The sequence below is a fragment of the Aulonocara stuartgranti genome (assembly GCF_965226115.1).
Source record: "Aulonocara stuartgranti genome assembly, chromosome: 11".
Lineage (NCBI taxonomy): Eukaryota > Metazoa > Chordata > Actinopteri > Cichliformes > Cichlidae > Aulonocara > Aulonocara stuartgranti.
The window spans coordinates 26,500,169-26,515,953 of NC_138947.1; the positions used below are offsets into that span (position 1 = coordinate 26,500,169).

The 15,785-nt window shown below is 38.9% G+C and overlaps 1 protein-coding gene across 1 annotated transcript; it reads right to left on the reverse strand.

The window, feature by feature from the left end:
• Positions 1-11,553: 11,553 nt before the first annotated feature.
• cmtm8b (CKLF-like MARVEL transmembrane domain containing 8b) lies at positions 11,554-14,819 on the reverse strand. Its single transcript, XM_082552698.1, has 4 exons — positions 14,598-14,819; positions 13,141-13,314; positions 12,895-13,014; positions 11,554-12,125 (listed from the first exon to the last, which is right to left on the reverse strand). The coding sequence occupies exons 1-4, from the start codon at positions 14,727-14,729 to the stop codon at positions 12,039-12,041; spliced, it is 513 nt and encodes a 170-aa protein (XP_082408824.1). The 5' UTR covers positions 14,730-14,819; the 3' UTR covers positions 11,554-12,038.
• Positions 14,820-15,785: the final 966 nt, after the last annotated feature.

The following is a 15,785-nucleotide window of genomic DNA, read 5'->3' on the forward strand; positions in this document are numbered from 1 at the left end:
CAGCTATTGGGCAATGCTAAGAAAATGCAAAAAGCACACCCAAGATAGAGCAATACTTTTTAATACTTAATAGTTTTTTGTATTCACATGCAGGACTCACATGCACAACAGTGTGTCAGTGCTGTAAATGTTACGCTTTTCTGCTGGTGAGCACTTGTTATTACACAATGAACCATCTGAATACACCAACAATGGCAGTGAAGAAGAAGAAGGCCGCATTCAGGCTTATTCAGTTATCACTGTCGGGCCTTGCTGGACATGTAACCTCTAACGCATCTTAATTGTTGCAAACAAGCTAGACTCAAAACTGAATGTTGTTCCCGGTTAAGCATTAAATTTGAACAGGTTCAGTAGATTATTTCATTTTGATGTCATCCTGTAGAGATATTTCCTAAAACAGTTATACAGAATGTAAAAATATGTTTTGACAGTTTGTCATTACTTAAACCTCATATGTAAAAAACAATTTACTCAGTCTTGCTAAAGAAAAAGTAAAGTTCTGTATGCGTGCAACTGAAGAAACTTGTTTTGAGTCTGTGCTGAAATCATATTCAATCAGGTCATATGTATATAAGAAAAATGTCCTGCCCATAGTTTGAACTGTACATGAGGATTGATTTGATTCAGAAATCAGTTTAAGGGTCAGGATACGCTTCATGGTCATGAAGCATATGCATGTGCTGTTTTATACAGGATCTGTCTCTGACATGTGTAGTGTAGAGACATCCTGATTCATGTGTAGGTTGCGGGGAAATTTCGGCACATAATTGATTTGTCATTTTATTACAAAACTGATACAGCAGTGGTTTGTGTGTGGGTGAACAAGCAGGTAAACCCACAGTGTGTGTGTGTGTGTAAGTGAGTTCATTGTGGAAAGCGTAGTGACAGTTTCCGCACAGTTTTGGTGAAAGTGTCTGATTTCGGTTTGGTTGTCCTACTAGACTATAGATTGTACATTTTTATTACAATTGTAATAATTTTAAAGATTTTAATCCAATCTTGTCTATAAGTCTATGAATGATCAGGTTACCTACAGTTTAACTACATTATACATGTTTTAGGGTTTACATCATTTTATCTTGTTCAGTCCGTAGCTGGTTTCCTTTTTGTTTTTGAGTTTTTGATTTTCCTTTCCTCAAAATCTTCTTGCTGGGAACTTTGAGTACACATAACCAGATTAACGCAATCATGCTTTTGTTTCTTTTGTTCTCCTGCAGCAAATCTGATAGTTTACAAAAACTGGTTTGTACTAGTTCATAGACTGTTAGTCAGTGTGTTCGTTGTGTGTTTCTGTCAGAAGCTACAACGTCAGCATATACATATACAGTCCATACCTTTACCGTATAAACCTATGTGACTGTAAGACATCAATATTTCATCTCATACAACCCCTTAACCTACTCCAAGGAAAAGTGCTTGTTCAGCACTTTTAAGTAGCTGAGACATTTTAATTTTAACTGCATTTAATGACACTCTGACGTAACAGGCGATAAAGGACAGATTTAAGGCTGATGAAAGTGTAATGGGTCTAGGTGTTCCAACTCAAGGTTAATCAGTGATGTTTCTATGAGTACAGCTTTCACTGACCTACATGCAAAACCACTCTAAGGGGCACAGAGGTTAAAAAAGGCTACGGTCTACAGCGACTGTGCACAATGAACCAAAGTGAGACTTCCTCTGCAGTTGGGGCGTCAATGTCTGGGAAATGTTTGTGGTTAAAAAAAAGAAAGGAGATAAAATATGCGTCATTTCTTGCGTATTTCCTGTCTAAAATTCAAGTGAATTGTTTTGCAGTAATTTTACTTTTTAAAATATCAAAACAAACATTAGATGACATGTGTTATAAAAAAGAAATGCTATTTTTCTCATATATACCATGCTTATACAACAAAACAACTGAGATATCAGTGAGGGTGGTTTCTGTCTGAGCAGCAGGGTTGGAAAAACCCCAGACTATTCTAATAGTTGTCAAACTACGTCTTTATTGATATATAAATTTATTGGCAATCATGACTTTATTGCATTACTTTATTGGACTTTGATGTCATCTTGTGATGTTGCACCCTTTGTTCTAAATTGTTTGGTATTGTCGTGTGGCTTATTTCGTGACACGTGATCGTCTCCTCCATTATGTGCATAATGCCTGTATGAATGTGCAGAAACATTATGGATGCACACTCACAGCACTTTTCATTTTGTATGTCGTTAGAAATTAATTGCAAATAATCACAGAAGCAACTGTTGTTGTTGTTGATGAATTGAATTGAATTGAATTGCATTGCTATGTGCTGCCTGTGCTACAGTCTGCTAGAGTTCATTTCAAAGGTTGGCTCTTTTCCTACATTCTGGCTAACAGGTTCTGGTGGCCTGCCAAAACCAATACTGACTTAGCAGAGTGAACATTTTTTGCACTTTAGACCAGATTGTACTTTACTTAGCAGAATCCAAGGCCACCTCTGTGCTCCCTGTCAATTTTTGCTGTCACAGTACAGTCTTCCACAGACAGCCATAAAAGCTACACACGTCTTTCTACAAGTAAATGACCCAGTGGAAAAATGCTGCATCAGTTTACATTGTTAAGTGAGTTAGGTAATCTTCAATGTCACATAAGGCCAGATACATTAATGACTAAAATGCAGCAGGAATAAAGTGCAGCATGAATATGTAAAGAGCGTACTTGTTTAGTCATTTCCCCAGTAAAGCAGTAATATGAAACTAGAACTACAGAATCATCCTCTTAAATATAAAAGTTTAATAAGCAGGGCAATTGTGTTTTTAATTTGTTTAAATATTGAAAACATACTATAGATTTAATATCAAAGTTTAAAGGTGTATTTCGTAGGATTATGTGGTCTGGAATTTGTGTGGGTCAGTGACCTACTGTAACGCTGACTCAGAGCTGAACAAACTTTGGAAATTTATTCTCCTTTGTGTGGGGGACACACATCCCCCGTATCACACTCGAGGTCAGAAGCCAGTGCTTCACTATCCTGCAGTTCATTCTGCTCCACTATCACTGCATGCAGTTCACATACAGTAGCTGCAGTGATTGCACTCAGTTTAAACTCACAAAAGCTTATCAGAGGAAAAGTGTGTCATTATGTAGAGTAGAAAAAAACCAGCTGAGAAAGTCCTCTTGCATTGTAAAAGTTCACTTTTGCATCATCCTTGCTTAAGTTCCAGTACTGCACAGTGCCTTTCCAGAAGTATGATGTGTCCATCCAGATGCATGCCTGCAAATCAATATGTTTTGCCAGAAAAGTGAAAAGACACACCTCAAAAAAAGAATGAAATATGCATGTTGAATCCAGCATCTAATAAAACTCTGTTTTGTTGGTATTCCTTTCAAACATATGTGAGACTGAAACTACTGGCAAATACTGGTCACCATCCGCTGTGAAGTTGCTTCAGGGGCACATCTATTCCCAGTAAATTCTTGCTGAACGAGGATTATTTTTCAGGCCACTGGAAGTTCCCAGCCTCTGAAAGCTGTTGTATAATTTCCTGTCTGTGAAAAATTATTATCCTAAATAACTCTAAAAATAATATTCCCTGAATTTTTTCTTTAAAATAGGATGTGTTGTTCATAAGACAATGCTATTGTTTACATTTATCTTAAATAAGTTTGTTGTTTGACTAAAATCTCCTATATAGAAGTTTTATGAAACAGTTTTATGCATTTCATTATTTTAGATATATACACAGAGGAGGTATATTTTTAATAACAGTTAAACAATTAGGAAGCAATTCTGAAATCTCTGCTCACTGCTAAGAACAGGGCCTACTTACCCAGAAACCAACTAAGATTATTACAAAGTGAACACAAGGAGAGATGCTGTTTCATAACTAAGCTCCACATTTTGGGTTTATCAATGGATTTGGTAAAGTACTGGCACCTATCTGAGAAGCAGTGGTGCTGGGAGCAGTAACACTGTTGTTTGAAAAGGTCAAGACGGATCTAAAATGTGTCTGCAATCAAATTAGCATAAACTAACAAATGGAGAGATGGCTTTAAAATATATGTTTAAAAGAATCATCACTTACTTGATAAAATAGATTCTTTGATTCAATGTCTGTAGATTCTATGTACTATAATATAGAGATAAGAGATAGAGATAACTCTTTATTGTCATTGCACAGTCATACATAGTACAATAGTACAATAAAATTGGAAAACTGTCCTACGTTGGCACTACATATAACACAACACGACACGATATGACACATCACAACGCAACACAAACAACACAACACAGTATATTAACTTAGTAATAAAAAAGAAGGGTAAGTGTATTTGAATTGCACTCTGTTATTATTGCACATTAATTGTTATTGCACCTTGTTATAAATACACCTTGTTATAAATGAAGGACCTGTACAGCGAGTGCTGTCATCTTCAGGGAGGGAAGAGGATGTCCAATGATCTTTTGGGCCATATTGATGACCCTCTGGAGTGCATTTCTGTGTGCTGTGGTGCAGCTGGAGAACCACACACCAATGCAATATGTCAGCACACTTTCAATGGAGCAGCGGTAGAAGACGGTCAGCAGCTCCTTCTTCAGGTCCATTTTTCTGAGGATTCTCAGAAAGTGGAGACGCTGTTGGGCCTTCTTTAAAACCGCAGAGATGTTAGAGCTCCATTGGAGGTCTGTGTCTATGTGCACACCCAGAAACTTGAAACTGGAGACCCTTTCCACACACTCCGCGTTGATGCTGACGGGCTGCAGCTCAGACTTCCTTCTTTTGAAGTCAACTACCAGTTCTTTTGTCTTGGTGGTATTGTGGTTCAGGTTGTTATCTACACACCAATCTGACAGCCACTGAACTTCAGCTCTGTACGCCGTCTCATCTCCCCCAGAGATGAGCCCCACCACGGTGGTATCATCTGCAAACTTGATGACTGAGTTGTCGTCTAACACAGTCATGTGTGTACAGGGTGTACAGTAGGGGACTCAGTACACAGCCTTGTGGAGAGACGGTGTTAAGGCTGAGGAAAGATGAGGCCCCACTCTAACTCTTTGTACACGGTCTGAGAGGAAGTCTCTGATCCAGCGGCAGGTGGTAGAAGGAAGTCCGATTTCCAGCAGTTTAACTGTTAGTCTGTCCGGGCGTATCGTATTGAAAGCAGAACTAAAGTCAACAAAGAGCAGTCTGGCGTAACGGCCCTGCACTTCCAGGTGAGAGATGGTGGCGTGGAGCGTTGTAGCAATGGCATCTTCAGTTGATCTGTTAGCTCTGTATGCAAACTGGAGCAGGTAGAGTGTGGGTGGCAGGCAGGACATGATGTGACGTCGGACCAGTTTCTCGAAGCACTTCATTATAACAGGTGTTAGAACAACTGGTCGGTAGTCATTGAGGCTGCTAATGTTAGTACGCTTTGGCAGTGGGACAATTGTGGCTGACTTTAGGCACGGCAGGATGCAGGACTGGGACAGTGAAGTGTTGAAGATCTTAGTGAAATATGATGTTGTATATTATAAAACTATTTCATGTTAGATGGTTTTCTTAGCCACAGCACAAAAACATGTTCAGACCATTTTTTTATGATTGACAAAAGTGCTGTTTTTTTTACATGAAATACACAAAGTAACAATAATAGTCAAAGTCAAAGTAATTTATATAGCACTTTTCAAGACCCTCAAAGCGCTTTACAATTCCACTATTCATTCACACACTGGTGGAGGCAGCTACAGTTGTAGCCACAGCTGCCCTGGGGCAGACTGACAGAAGCGAGGCTGCCATATCACGCCATCGGCCACTCTGGCCATCACCAGTAGGCGGTAGGTGAAGTGTCTTGCCCAAGGACACAACGACCGAGACTGTCCGAGGCGGGGCTCGAACCGGCAACCTTCCGATTACAAGATAAACTGCCAACTCTTGAGCCACAATTGCCCTGTAATGGCAATTATCTATTTTAAATATTTATTTCTTGGTACAAGGTTTGTTTGATTATGGTTGGATTCAGTCACAGTTTCAGTCAGTGACTATGCTACAACAGGACGTGTATTTCGACCAACACTTAAGTACTGATTTCTCGCTCAGTCATGGCTGAGAGTCACTTACACACCAACACAGTAGCTCCTTTGGATCTGTGTTTTTCAATTCCAGATCCAGTCTAATAACATATACTTAGGACAGGTCATAGGTCAGCGCTTGCTTTCTTACTCCTTGTTAGCATGAATATTTAGTCCCACGTGTAGGCCAGCCACATCACAGAGGAGAAGGTGAGGCAGAGCCAGAGGTCTGAGCTTATTAATCCCTTAAAGCCTGAAATTTGAAGTAATTGCCAGAAAGTTCTAGTCTTTTGCAAATGGAGAGTTTATTGAACCACCTGACAAATTTGTTTAAATATTAATTACATTTTAATTTCCATATACGAGTTTTAACTTGTATTGCATTTGCTGTATTTGTCTGACATTGTTTTAAAAATGTATTTAGGTTTATCAGGGGAGAGAAACTGATGATGTCGATGTCTCAAAAACTCACAAAAACTGTATCCTTCATTCCTAGGATACTATAGGAATTAAAGGGCTAATGAAAAATTGGTGATATGGTTTGTGAGATAAGGTTTAATCCCACACCCAACCGGATAAATCTCTTGGAGGGAATAGTGCTACACAATTTTATCTGATTTGTTTGCCTGCAGACAAAACTTGTTAAATATGAGCAGGACTGTGAAGGGAACAGTGTTGTGTTGTCAGTGAGCACTTTTATAGATAAATGCAACAAGGCTAAAATGTAGTTATGGCTTTAACATTCACATTGAGGGTTAGCTGACTTTCAACAAAAATGTGCAAAACATTTTCAAAAAGAGTGAGTGCCCTTCCTGCTACAGAGGCTTAGGGAATGTGGACGTAGCCCCGGTTTTCTGCAGCTTTTCAGTAAATAAGCCACATGGACAGCTTCCCAGGCTTTTGTTTTCTGAATTAATATGCTCAGCGCTCGCAGAGAACAACAAGACCACACTGAAAAGGATCACGCTTAAATCTAAGCATTACTGGAACCAGGGCTCGTAGCATTATGACCAAGGAGCAGTAAGGAAAATGCATAAGATGACATCTAGGATTTAGAGATTTTTTGCTAAACTTTGGAAGCTGAGTGTGCATGTAACATTCATGATTCTCAGAAGTTATATTCAAAGTAAAGATTGCCAGTATAACCGTAGGAGCCACAAATCAGGTCACTTCCTGTCACAAAACAACAAGGTCACTTAGGGAATTTAAATATTCCATAAAGAAACAGCTTTGCTTTTGTAGTTTATACAAATTCAGCACACATGAGATACAAATAAGTCCTCTGCAGTGGGACATCAGCATCTAATGAGCAACAATAGCAAAAGCAAAGCTGAATTAGCTCAGACAATTTAACAAATTCAGGCTAAAGCTGTACCTTACTGTGTACCATTATACACGGCTCATCGATGTATGAAGATATGTGCTAAGCTGCAAATATTCTGTTTAGAAGCTCAATGAGGGCATCTACTGGGGAGATAAGTGATTCACATGACAAAAAAAAAAAAAAAAAAAAAAAAAAAAAAACCACACTTGCATCCATTCGGACGAGCAGCTGAGAAATCTGCAGCAAGGACGTGATGCCATCATGTCAATATGGAGCAAAATCTCTGAGGAATGTTTCCAGAACCTCGCTGAACCTCTGCCATGAAGAATTGAGGCAGTTCTGAAGGCAAAAGGCGGTGCAACACGTTATTAAGTGCAACGAATAAAGTGGCCAGAGGATGTATACAGTATGTGTATTACATGCATGAGTAATTAGCATTTCCTCTGGCAGAGTCTCTTGTGTTCACGCTTAACAAAAATCATAGCATCTTTAACTCTACCACCTCCAGCTTTCTGCCTTACGTATCTTTGTCAGTGCCACTTTCATTTTATTATTGTCTCGAAAATTGTCATTTCACTCATCTCCTTCATTTCATTCCCGACACTATATGCATAGGAAAAAGTATAATGTCAAAGTATATCAACTATTGTGTCGTACAGTAAAGTCACACTCATATATGTGTTTTGCTCTCAGTCTGAGAGCGTTTAAACGTTTGTGAGGTTTTGTGAACCACGGCGCCACCTTCTGGCAGTCAGTTGTAGTCACCCATGGCAGATCACGTGGTGTGATCTGTCCGTGAGTAAACTGAGTAACTGTGTTTTAAATCTTTTTAAGAGTGATATTTTTTAGATCTGATCAAATGTAACTGCAGCCAAAATAACGGATGTTTAAGTGTGGAGTAAATCTGTTTCCTTTTGTATTCAAGTCAAAGCATTTGGTCTGTGCCAAGTGGAGTAACAGTATTGTCAGTAATGATGTTTGCAATATGTTTATGCTTTTTTACAGTTTTATAGTAATATGATAATTACTTTTTTGGGAGCTTCAGTAAAGTCAAGAAAAGTGCATAGTGTAAGCTCCTGTCAAACTTTGAAGATGCAAACTTCTCCAAAAACGAATCCTGTTACTTTATTGATTACTTGTTTTCAAAAGTAATTAGTTCCTTTATTGCTTAATTTATCGCTGTAGAAAGCAGTTTTATTCCCATGCAGAGAGTACAGCGGGCGCTAATGTTTTTGTCACTTTTTATGGAATCAGACTCAAAGTAATGTCAGTACTTTCAAGCTTTAAACGCTGTTTGGTCGTACTCTCTCCTGCACTCCATATTATCCATTCTTGATGAGCCACTCTGACAAACAAAATCGCGGTTTAGCGTGCTTACGGGAAAGTAACAGTAATCTAATGACTTTTTTTGTGATAGAAAACCCTTACTTTATGTGAAAAAAGTAATCGGATTACAGTAATGTGTTAGTTGTAAAGCGTTAATGCCCATCTCTGGTAGTGAGCAATCCTTCGACCTCTGATACAAGACTGAGAACATGTGTTTCTGCTTGTCTTCAAATACAGGGTGATTTCACTACTATCACTGTGTGGATCAGGGGCTGTTTGTGACCCAGCAATTTGAGTTTATTTTGTATTTTTGATTCCTTATGTTACATAGGAAATATGTTTAGTTCTTGTGTTGTTATTATTCATTAGGATTTAGTTGAGTTTCATTATAGTTTTGGTTTCATCTATAACTCTGTAATTTTAAGTCTTTTCTTGTCCTCCGCGTAGTCTGTCTTATCCTCAGTGTTTTACTTTCAGGTATGCCTGTGCGTTAGTCTATCCCCCGGTTTCATGTTCTAATTGTCAAGCTTGTGTTGTCATGTCTATGTGTCTCCATGTTTTCTGTTTTATTTTGAAGAGTCTAGTGTTTCCATGTTCAGTTTGTTTCATTTTATTCCCCCCTGTGGCGTCATGTTCATTTGTGTCAGCTGTGTCTCCCCAGGTGTTCACACTTCACACACTAATTACCCTTCTGTGTATTTAAGTCCTCTGTCTTCCTCTGTTCAGTGTCAGGTCATGACAGTGTGACTGGCTTTACTCTTTCATGCATATTTGAAAAAGATTCAGAGATTGTCTTGGCTCACTGCCTATATGTCTGGGTGTTGCCTGGTGGATGAGACAGTTGTCTCTTTGTGCCTTTGGGTCAGGAATGGGTTCTGACTGTCATCTGTGTTATTCAAGAATCTCCTCAGTCTCATTGACACACCTCCTGTAGAGGAAACAGAGTCTGGAAATGATCCCTCGTTACTGCAGATGAGGCCACTGAGGAAATTAAACAACCTTGGTGGCAGTGCCTGAGGGTTGGATGAGATTTGCCCTGAATTCCTTAAGCAGGAATTACACTTGCCACATTAATGTTATTGCTAACACAGACAGCATGCTAACATTAAACTAGCCAAGAACCCAGAGTGATGTTAAAGCTGAGTGAATGCTGACCCCAACCCAGCAGCCAGACCCTGAACTTCAAAAGATAATAAACAGATGAACAGTCAGGCTGCTGCCTCTGATTTGACCTGTTCATGTCCCTAAAGCAGAATCACTGTGGGGATCGCTTTGTTTCTTTGTGCTGGTTTTCATCTTTGCTTTCTGTTTTCAGCTTTTTGTTTATACTTAAGTACTAAGAGAAAATCATATGTGTGTCCTCATAAGGATAGGGATTTGGATTGATGTGTGAGACTGCAGCCTACAGGTTTATATTGTTTACTGGTAAAAATGGGACAATGCGTTTCAGGTCATTTTACAGAGAAACGTGAAAGTACTGTAATAAGTAGTAGTTTATCCTTGGAGTAAATGAGTAGCATCCTGCATTACTTTTAAGAAAAGAGCCCTGTATAGGACTAGCAAAAGGCATTTCGTGATTAACAACCTGCCACTGTGTGACAGCCATGAGCTCCTATTTGTATTACAAACAGGACGGTCATTCTTGTTTATATGATCTTAAATATTAGTTTGTGGCTTGCACAAAACATGACATTTCTATTTTGAGGCCATACCTACGTTTTTGAAACTGTAAAATTGTCATATTTGTTAGTGATTTGTTTGCATACACACTATACATACAATACTGTTGCATTCTTGCAGGTTATTGTTAATAAATTAAAATATATTTAGGGAGAATATGGGGAATGGACAGACCAAAGAAACTTGTAGTTCAAACAGAGTCAAAATGAAAAAGCGCTTTCTTCCTCTTCTGTAACGTATGCGTCACAGCTCCGCTCCGCTACCATAACAGTTGGGCCGACGTGGTCGGTCGCATCTATGGCACCCCACAAGAGCTGGAACTGTTTGATGGGGAGGCCGTTGATCAGGTCAGAGACATTTGATGCTAAAATATTAGCTTCACGTTATAACCATGTGAAATGTTCTTTAATCATTTAACCTACTTTAATGTGATATTTATTTACAGATTTTTATTTTTTTGTGGGGTATAGTTTTTAACTTAATTACTTTGTATTCTACTCTACTTGCATCATCATCATCTATATCATTAATCTGTTTTAAATTAGTTATTTGCCTACATTTTAGATCTCTGGAAAATTGATAACAACTACATCTATCAGGTGATATTTGGGACCTCCAGAGGGCGCTCTCTGATCGTCAGCCAGCCCACTCAGGTCTGGTACATTTACTGGTTACACTTCCTCTTTGTTGACATGTGCAATGCTAATGTTCATCATCATGTGCTGACCTTTGGTCCTGCAGTGCAGGGCTCCTTTAACTTCTACCCGCCCCACCCTGATGCAGAGCTCAGACTGCTGAGCAGACGACTCAGTGGTAATGGGATTACGATCCCTGGGAGCTCACTGGGGAGTGTTGTTCATTTATTAAGGCAGCAATACAGATTAAGTTATTAATGAAAGACAGAAACACTGATTAATCTTTTTGTGATTTGTTGCTATATAAATAAAACTGAACTGATTAAACATCGAACAAAAAATCTCTTAAGAAAATAGCAAAGTGGGTGCACTGTATTACACTTTTTTCTTTTTTTTGGAAATTGGGTCTGCAGTTTACTGTTTTCCTGTGAACAAACAGAACAGTCATTATGTAAGATGAGTTTAGTTTGTTTCCAAGTTTAAATATATAATATGTGCTAATGACAGGTGGGGGTTTTTGGTATTAAATGAAAAGACATCAGTGAAAAAAAAATTGCACGTTTACAGCAGTGAAGAAGCTGTGACATTTTGCACTTTTAATCAAAATCACACAAAGCTTATACAAATGATTTTACTATTTTTATTTATGCTTTATGGTTGAAGGATAAAGTTGTATAATGTTCAGTGTTTTGTGAGCAGCACGTTTTTGACTTGATCTTTTTGGAAATTGGTGGCAATCAAGAGAAAAATCAATACACAAAATAAAAAGCATTTTGGATATTAGAACAAACGCACATTGTACACATGTGTACACATGGTTTTTATGTTACGTCCTTCACTGCTTTATCTTCTCAAACTGCTTGTATGTAGACCACTGGTTGCACGGCTGCATCACACAAACAAGGTTAAACATGCTGAAAACAAGTGGCTGCTCCGTCACAGCAGGTTTTTCATTTTTCTACTGAACTTTACTTCGTTAGAATTTGGTCACAGAAGTCACAAACGTTTGTGTTGACAGAGAAAAAGAAGGATGTTGCAATAAGATGAGAGGCAATGACGCTACTGCTCTTCTTCTGTGGTTTTCCATGTACGGTAGCTCAGATAACTGCTTCCTGCATAACAAAGTGTGGTCAGAAATGCAAAGAACTGAGAGGTGAACGAGGAGATGAGAAAAAAAGGGGGAAACAAAACAGACACAAAAATAGGCTGAAGTTAGATTTGGACATAATATTTGTATTTATGTATATATATATATACATTTTTATTTTATATATACATTTTTTCACTTCCATTTACAGCACCCAGAAACAGTCTACAGTACAACCCATTATGTTGTACATTTAAGTTCCCACATACATATAAACTTAAAATCTTTCCATTTTAGGAATATAAAGTTCTGGTGGAGAAATACTAAGAAAATTTCAGGTCAAGCTTTCTTATCAGTTTCAGTGCTGAGCACCAAGTTACGTACAGATTAAAATTGGAGTTATGCTACAGTCACACTGGGGAAAACAGCGGTTGTGTGTAATGAACTTGTAATTTTGGTGCCTTTGAAATGGTTGCTGGGACGACTCGGCTCAGGCATGCGACCACTTACAATCAGTTGCCATCTTTAAAGCGACTTAATAATGCATTGTACTGTATCATATCTGACTTTTTACACACGTTTTATTCTATTTTTTACTTATTTTGTCATATTTTATTAATTTAATTTACTTTATTTAAGTTATGCTTACTGATCTAGCTCTAACATTTGAGATATAAAAGTATATTTTGTCTTATCAAAACAAAACAAGACTTCAGACCAATAATCTCCATGGTAGCTCAGTCGCTGTGTTTGTAGAAATGCTGCATTTATAGCTTTCTGCTATTCTTTCTTTCTTTTTTGTCTTTAAAAAATAGTAAGTGCTCTTACCGCTGATGCTGCCCAGCAGTTATAGTTGTGTCGCCCCCTGACGTCCTGGTTGACGGAGAGAGCATCTACTACTGCTGTCACAAGATATAGTGCAGTAGCAATGCAATTAATGCACAGTGACTGATAGAGACAAAGACAGAGAATTACAGGTTTTAAAAACTATTTGCAAAATCCTGGAAAAATAGTTTTTAACAAAAAGAGTAAAGCAGCTTGTTTGTGCAGTATTTGCATGTGTCTGTGAGTTACCAGTGTGGTCCAGGGGACCTGTGGTATCCTGTTGTGGACTCCAGTGAGGTAAATTATAAACAGGCTAACTGTTAGAATCCAGAACAAGATGGAAAGAAACATCACCCAGCAGAGAGCAGGCAGATGAAAATAGTCTGTACCCCCAACCAGAATCCACACTAACATGCCACATATCTAGAAGAGAGGGGAGGAGAGCAGACAGAGTCAATACTGGCTGAAGCTCTAATCTCTCTGTATCTTTTGAATTCATGTATGATATAGATATGTCTCCAGAAATTGCATGTGGTTGGACTGATAATTCGTTGGCCAAAGATGACGTTTGTAGTTTTGTCTCGTTACAGCACACAGTGGATTGAAGATGTGTAGACTTTCAGCTTTTTTAAAGTCAAAAATGATTAAACCGCATAACTCTAACTGTATTTCATGTCACTTTAATCGCTTTAATTCTCCATCTCAGTGAGTGGGTGAGTGCTGTGGTTGTGAGTGACTAAATCTCCTTCCTCCCAACACTATTCCAATCCCCACCCTTCCCCTCCACAACAAAAGATTCTTGCTGGATGTTTCATATTACAGGAAGAAACTGTTTTCTGGTGTGAAGCATGACTGTGAGCTGTTTTGGTTTCCTTTGAAATCAAATCATTTAGTGCTCGGGAACTTAACAAAATAACCTGTTGTGTTACTGAAATGGTTCAGTGCACCTGCTGCACTCAGCCAAAGGTTAGGGTTTGAAGTTAAAGAGGAGTTCCTATGGTTTAATTTTCAAGTTTTATCTGCAAGCATTAGATCTAAAATTGCAACTAATATGCCAATCTGTATGGTCACGGAACAGTTTCTTAAATCTGCAAACATAAACCCAACCAGAAAGTTGTTAGGTTTTTCTTAACAACCTAACTGCAATGGTTTGAAATCAGATTATTTTAGCTCTGGCGTGCCCAGCCTCTGAATGGCAGACAGCCAGACTGTATTTAGAGTAAGGCTATCCTGACTTTTTCCTTCAGCTGATTTAGAAAGGAAGAGGGACAAAGAGGGAGAAAAAGGAGGAAGAGTTGATTTGCTTGGAGTTTTTTGGTCAACTTCCGATTTTCATAGAAACATAAAACATTCAAGGGAAATATAACTTTTCTTTAAAATGTGTAAATAGAAAAACTTCTAGAAAAACAATCATTATTAAAGCATAATTCAAGACCTGTCTGTATATTTCGAGTCTTAAAACAACCACTTATTAAGCTGTCTCTTCTCTAGCTGCCTGTGTGTTTCACAGCTATTAATGTAAACTTTTACCATAACTGTAAGTTGCTTTATATTTCTATTGATGTCTATTGTTAACATCCAAATTACCGCCCTTCCTGACAAGGATTCCTGAATGAATAATCACTTGCTTCTGGTCATTAGCTTGATTTTAGCAGTGCTGATAATGTACAAGGATAAAGGATCATAAACTCAAAAGTCACACTTACTATCTCAGCCTGGAGGAGAATTCCTTTGAGAGTTGTAGTGAAATGCTGGTCAAAAGCCAAGGTGGAGGTTGAGGTGTTGTAATCTGGTAGTGAGGGACTCCTGCGCACCGACACGGCAACAGGTCTCTCCATGATGCACTCACGCCGAGAGCCTGTCTGCTTTCACTGAGACTGCGACTGTAGCAGAGGAAGTTTTGTTCCTTTCCCGGAATCCAGCAAGGACACCCATCTATGAAACAATACTATAAACAAACACGCCATTGTCTCTTCTCATCTGATTGACTCAAGAAAGACTTTTTTTCTCTGTGTTAGGGTTTTTTAAAAGTTTACACCAGTGCTGAGTAAGATTCTTTTTTATGGTTTTAATTGTCGTTATATTGTCGTGTCCAGTAAAAAAAAAGAAGTGGTGTAGATTGGAAGGAAATAAATAACTTATAGTTTAAGGTGAGTAGAGTAAAACTGTGCGAAATGTGTTTCAGGACATATTGATTATAACTGCTTTGTGTTGATGATACTATATGATAAATGGCCTGTATTTGTATAGCGCTTTACTCAGTCCCTATGGACCCCAAAGTGCTTACACCACAGTCAGTCATCCACCCATTCACACACACATTCACACACTGGTGATGGCAAGCTACATTGTAGCCATAGCTGCCCTGGGGCGCACTGACAGAGGCGAGGCTGCCGGACACTGACGCCACTGGGCCCTCTGACCACCACCAGTAGGCAACGGGTGAAGTGTCTTGCCCAAGGACACAACGACCGAGACTGTCGGAGCCAGGGCTTGAACTGGTGATGGGTTATGATGGGTTGCTGGGCTGATGGTTGGGGGTTGCAGGGGGTGAAAGAGGGGGCACTGACAAGTCTTGTCAGTAGGACCTAAAGCGAACCGGAAGACCACTTTAATGGCTAAAATTTGACGTGAGGGAGGTTGATTACTGGTTTACCCAGGAAGGCTCCTTGGATGATGGCCACTAGTCTGTTTTACGCCTGCGAACAGAGTCACGGGGGGTGGGCAGGCAGATGAGTTAATGTGATGAGTTCTCCAATGAAGGACTCCAGAGAGAGAGAGAAAAAAGTTAATGTGTTGCACAGAGAGATGCGGAAACATGTAAGAAGGCAGTACAGGCAAGGAAGGTGAGAGATTATTTTCAAACTTAAGGCCTGCTGAGCAAGTAAAATTTT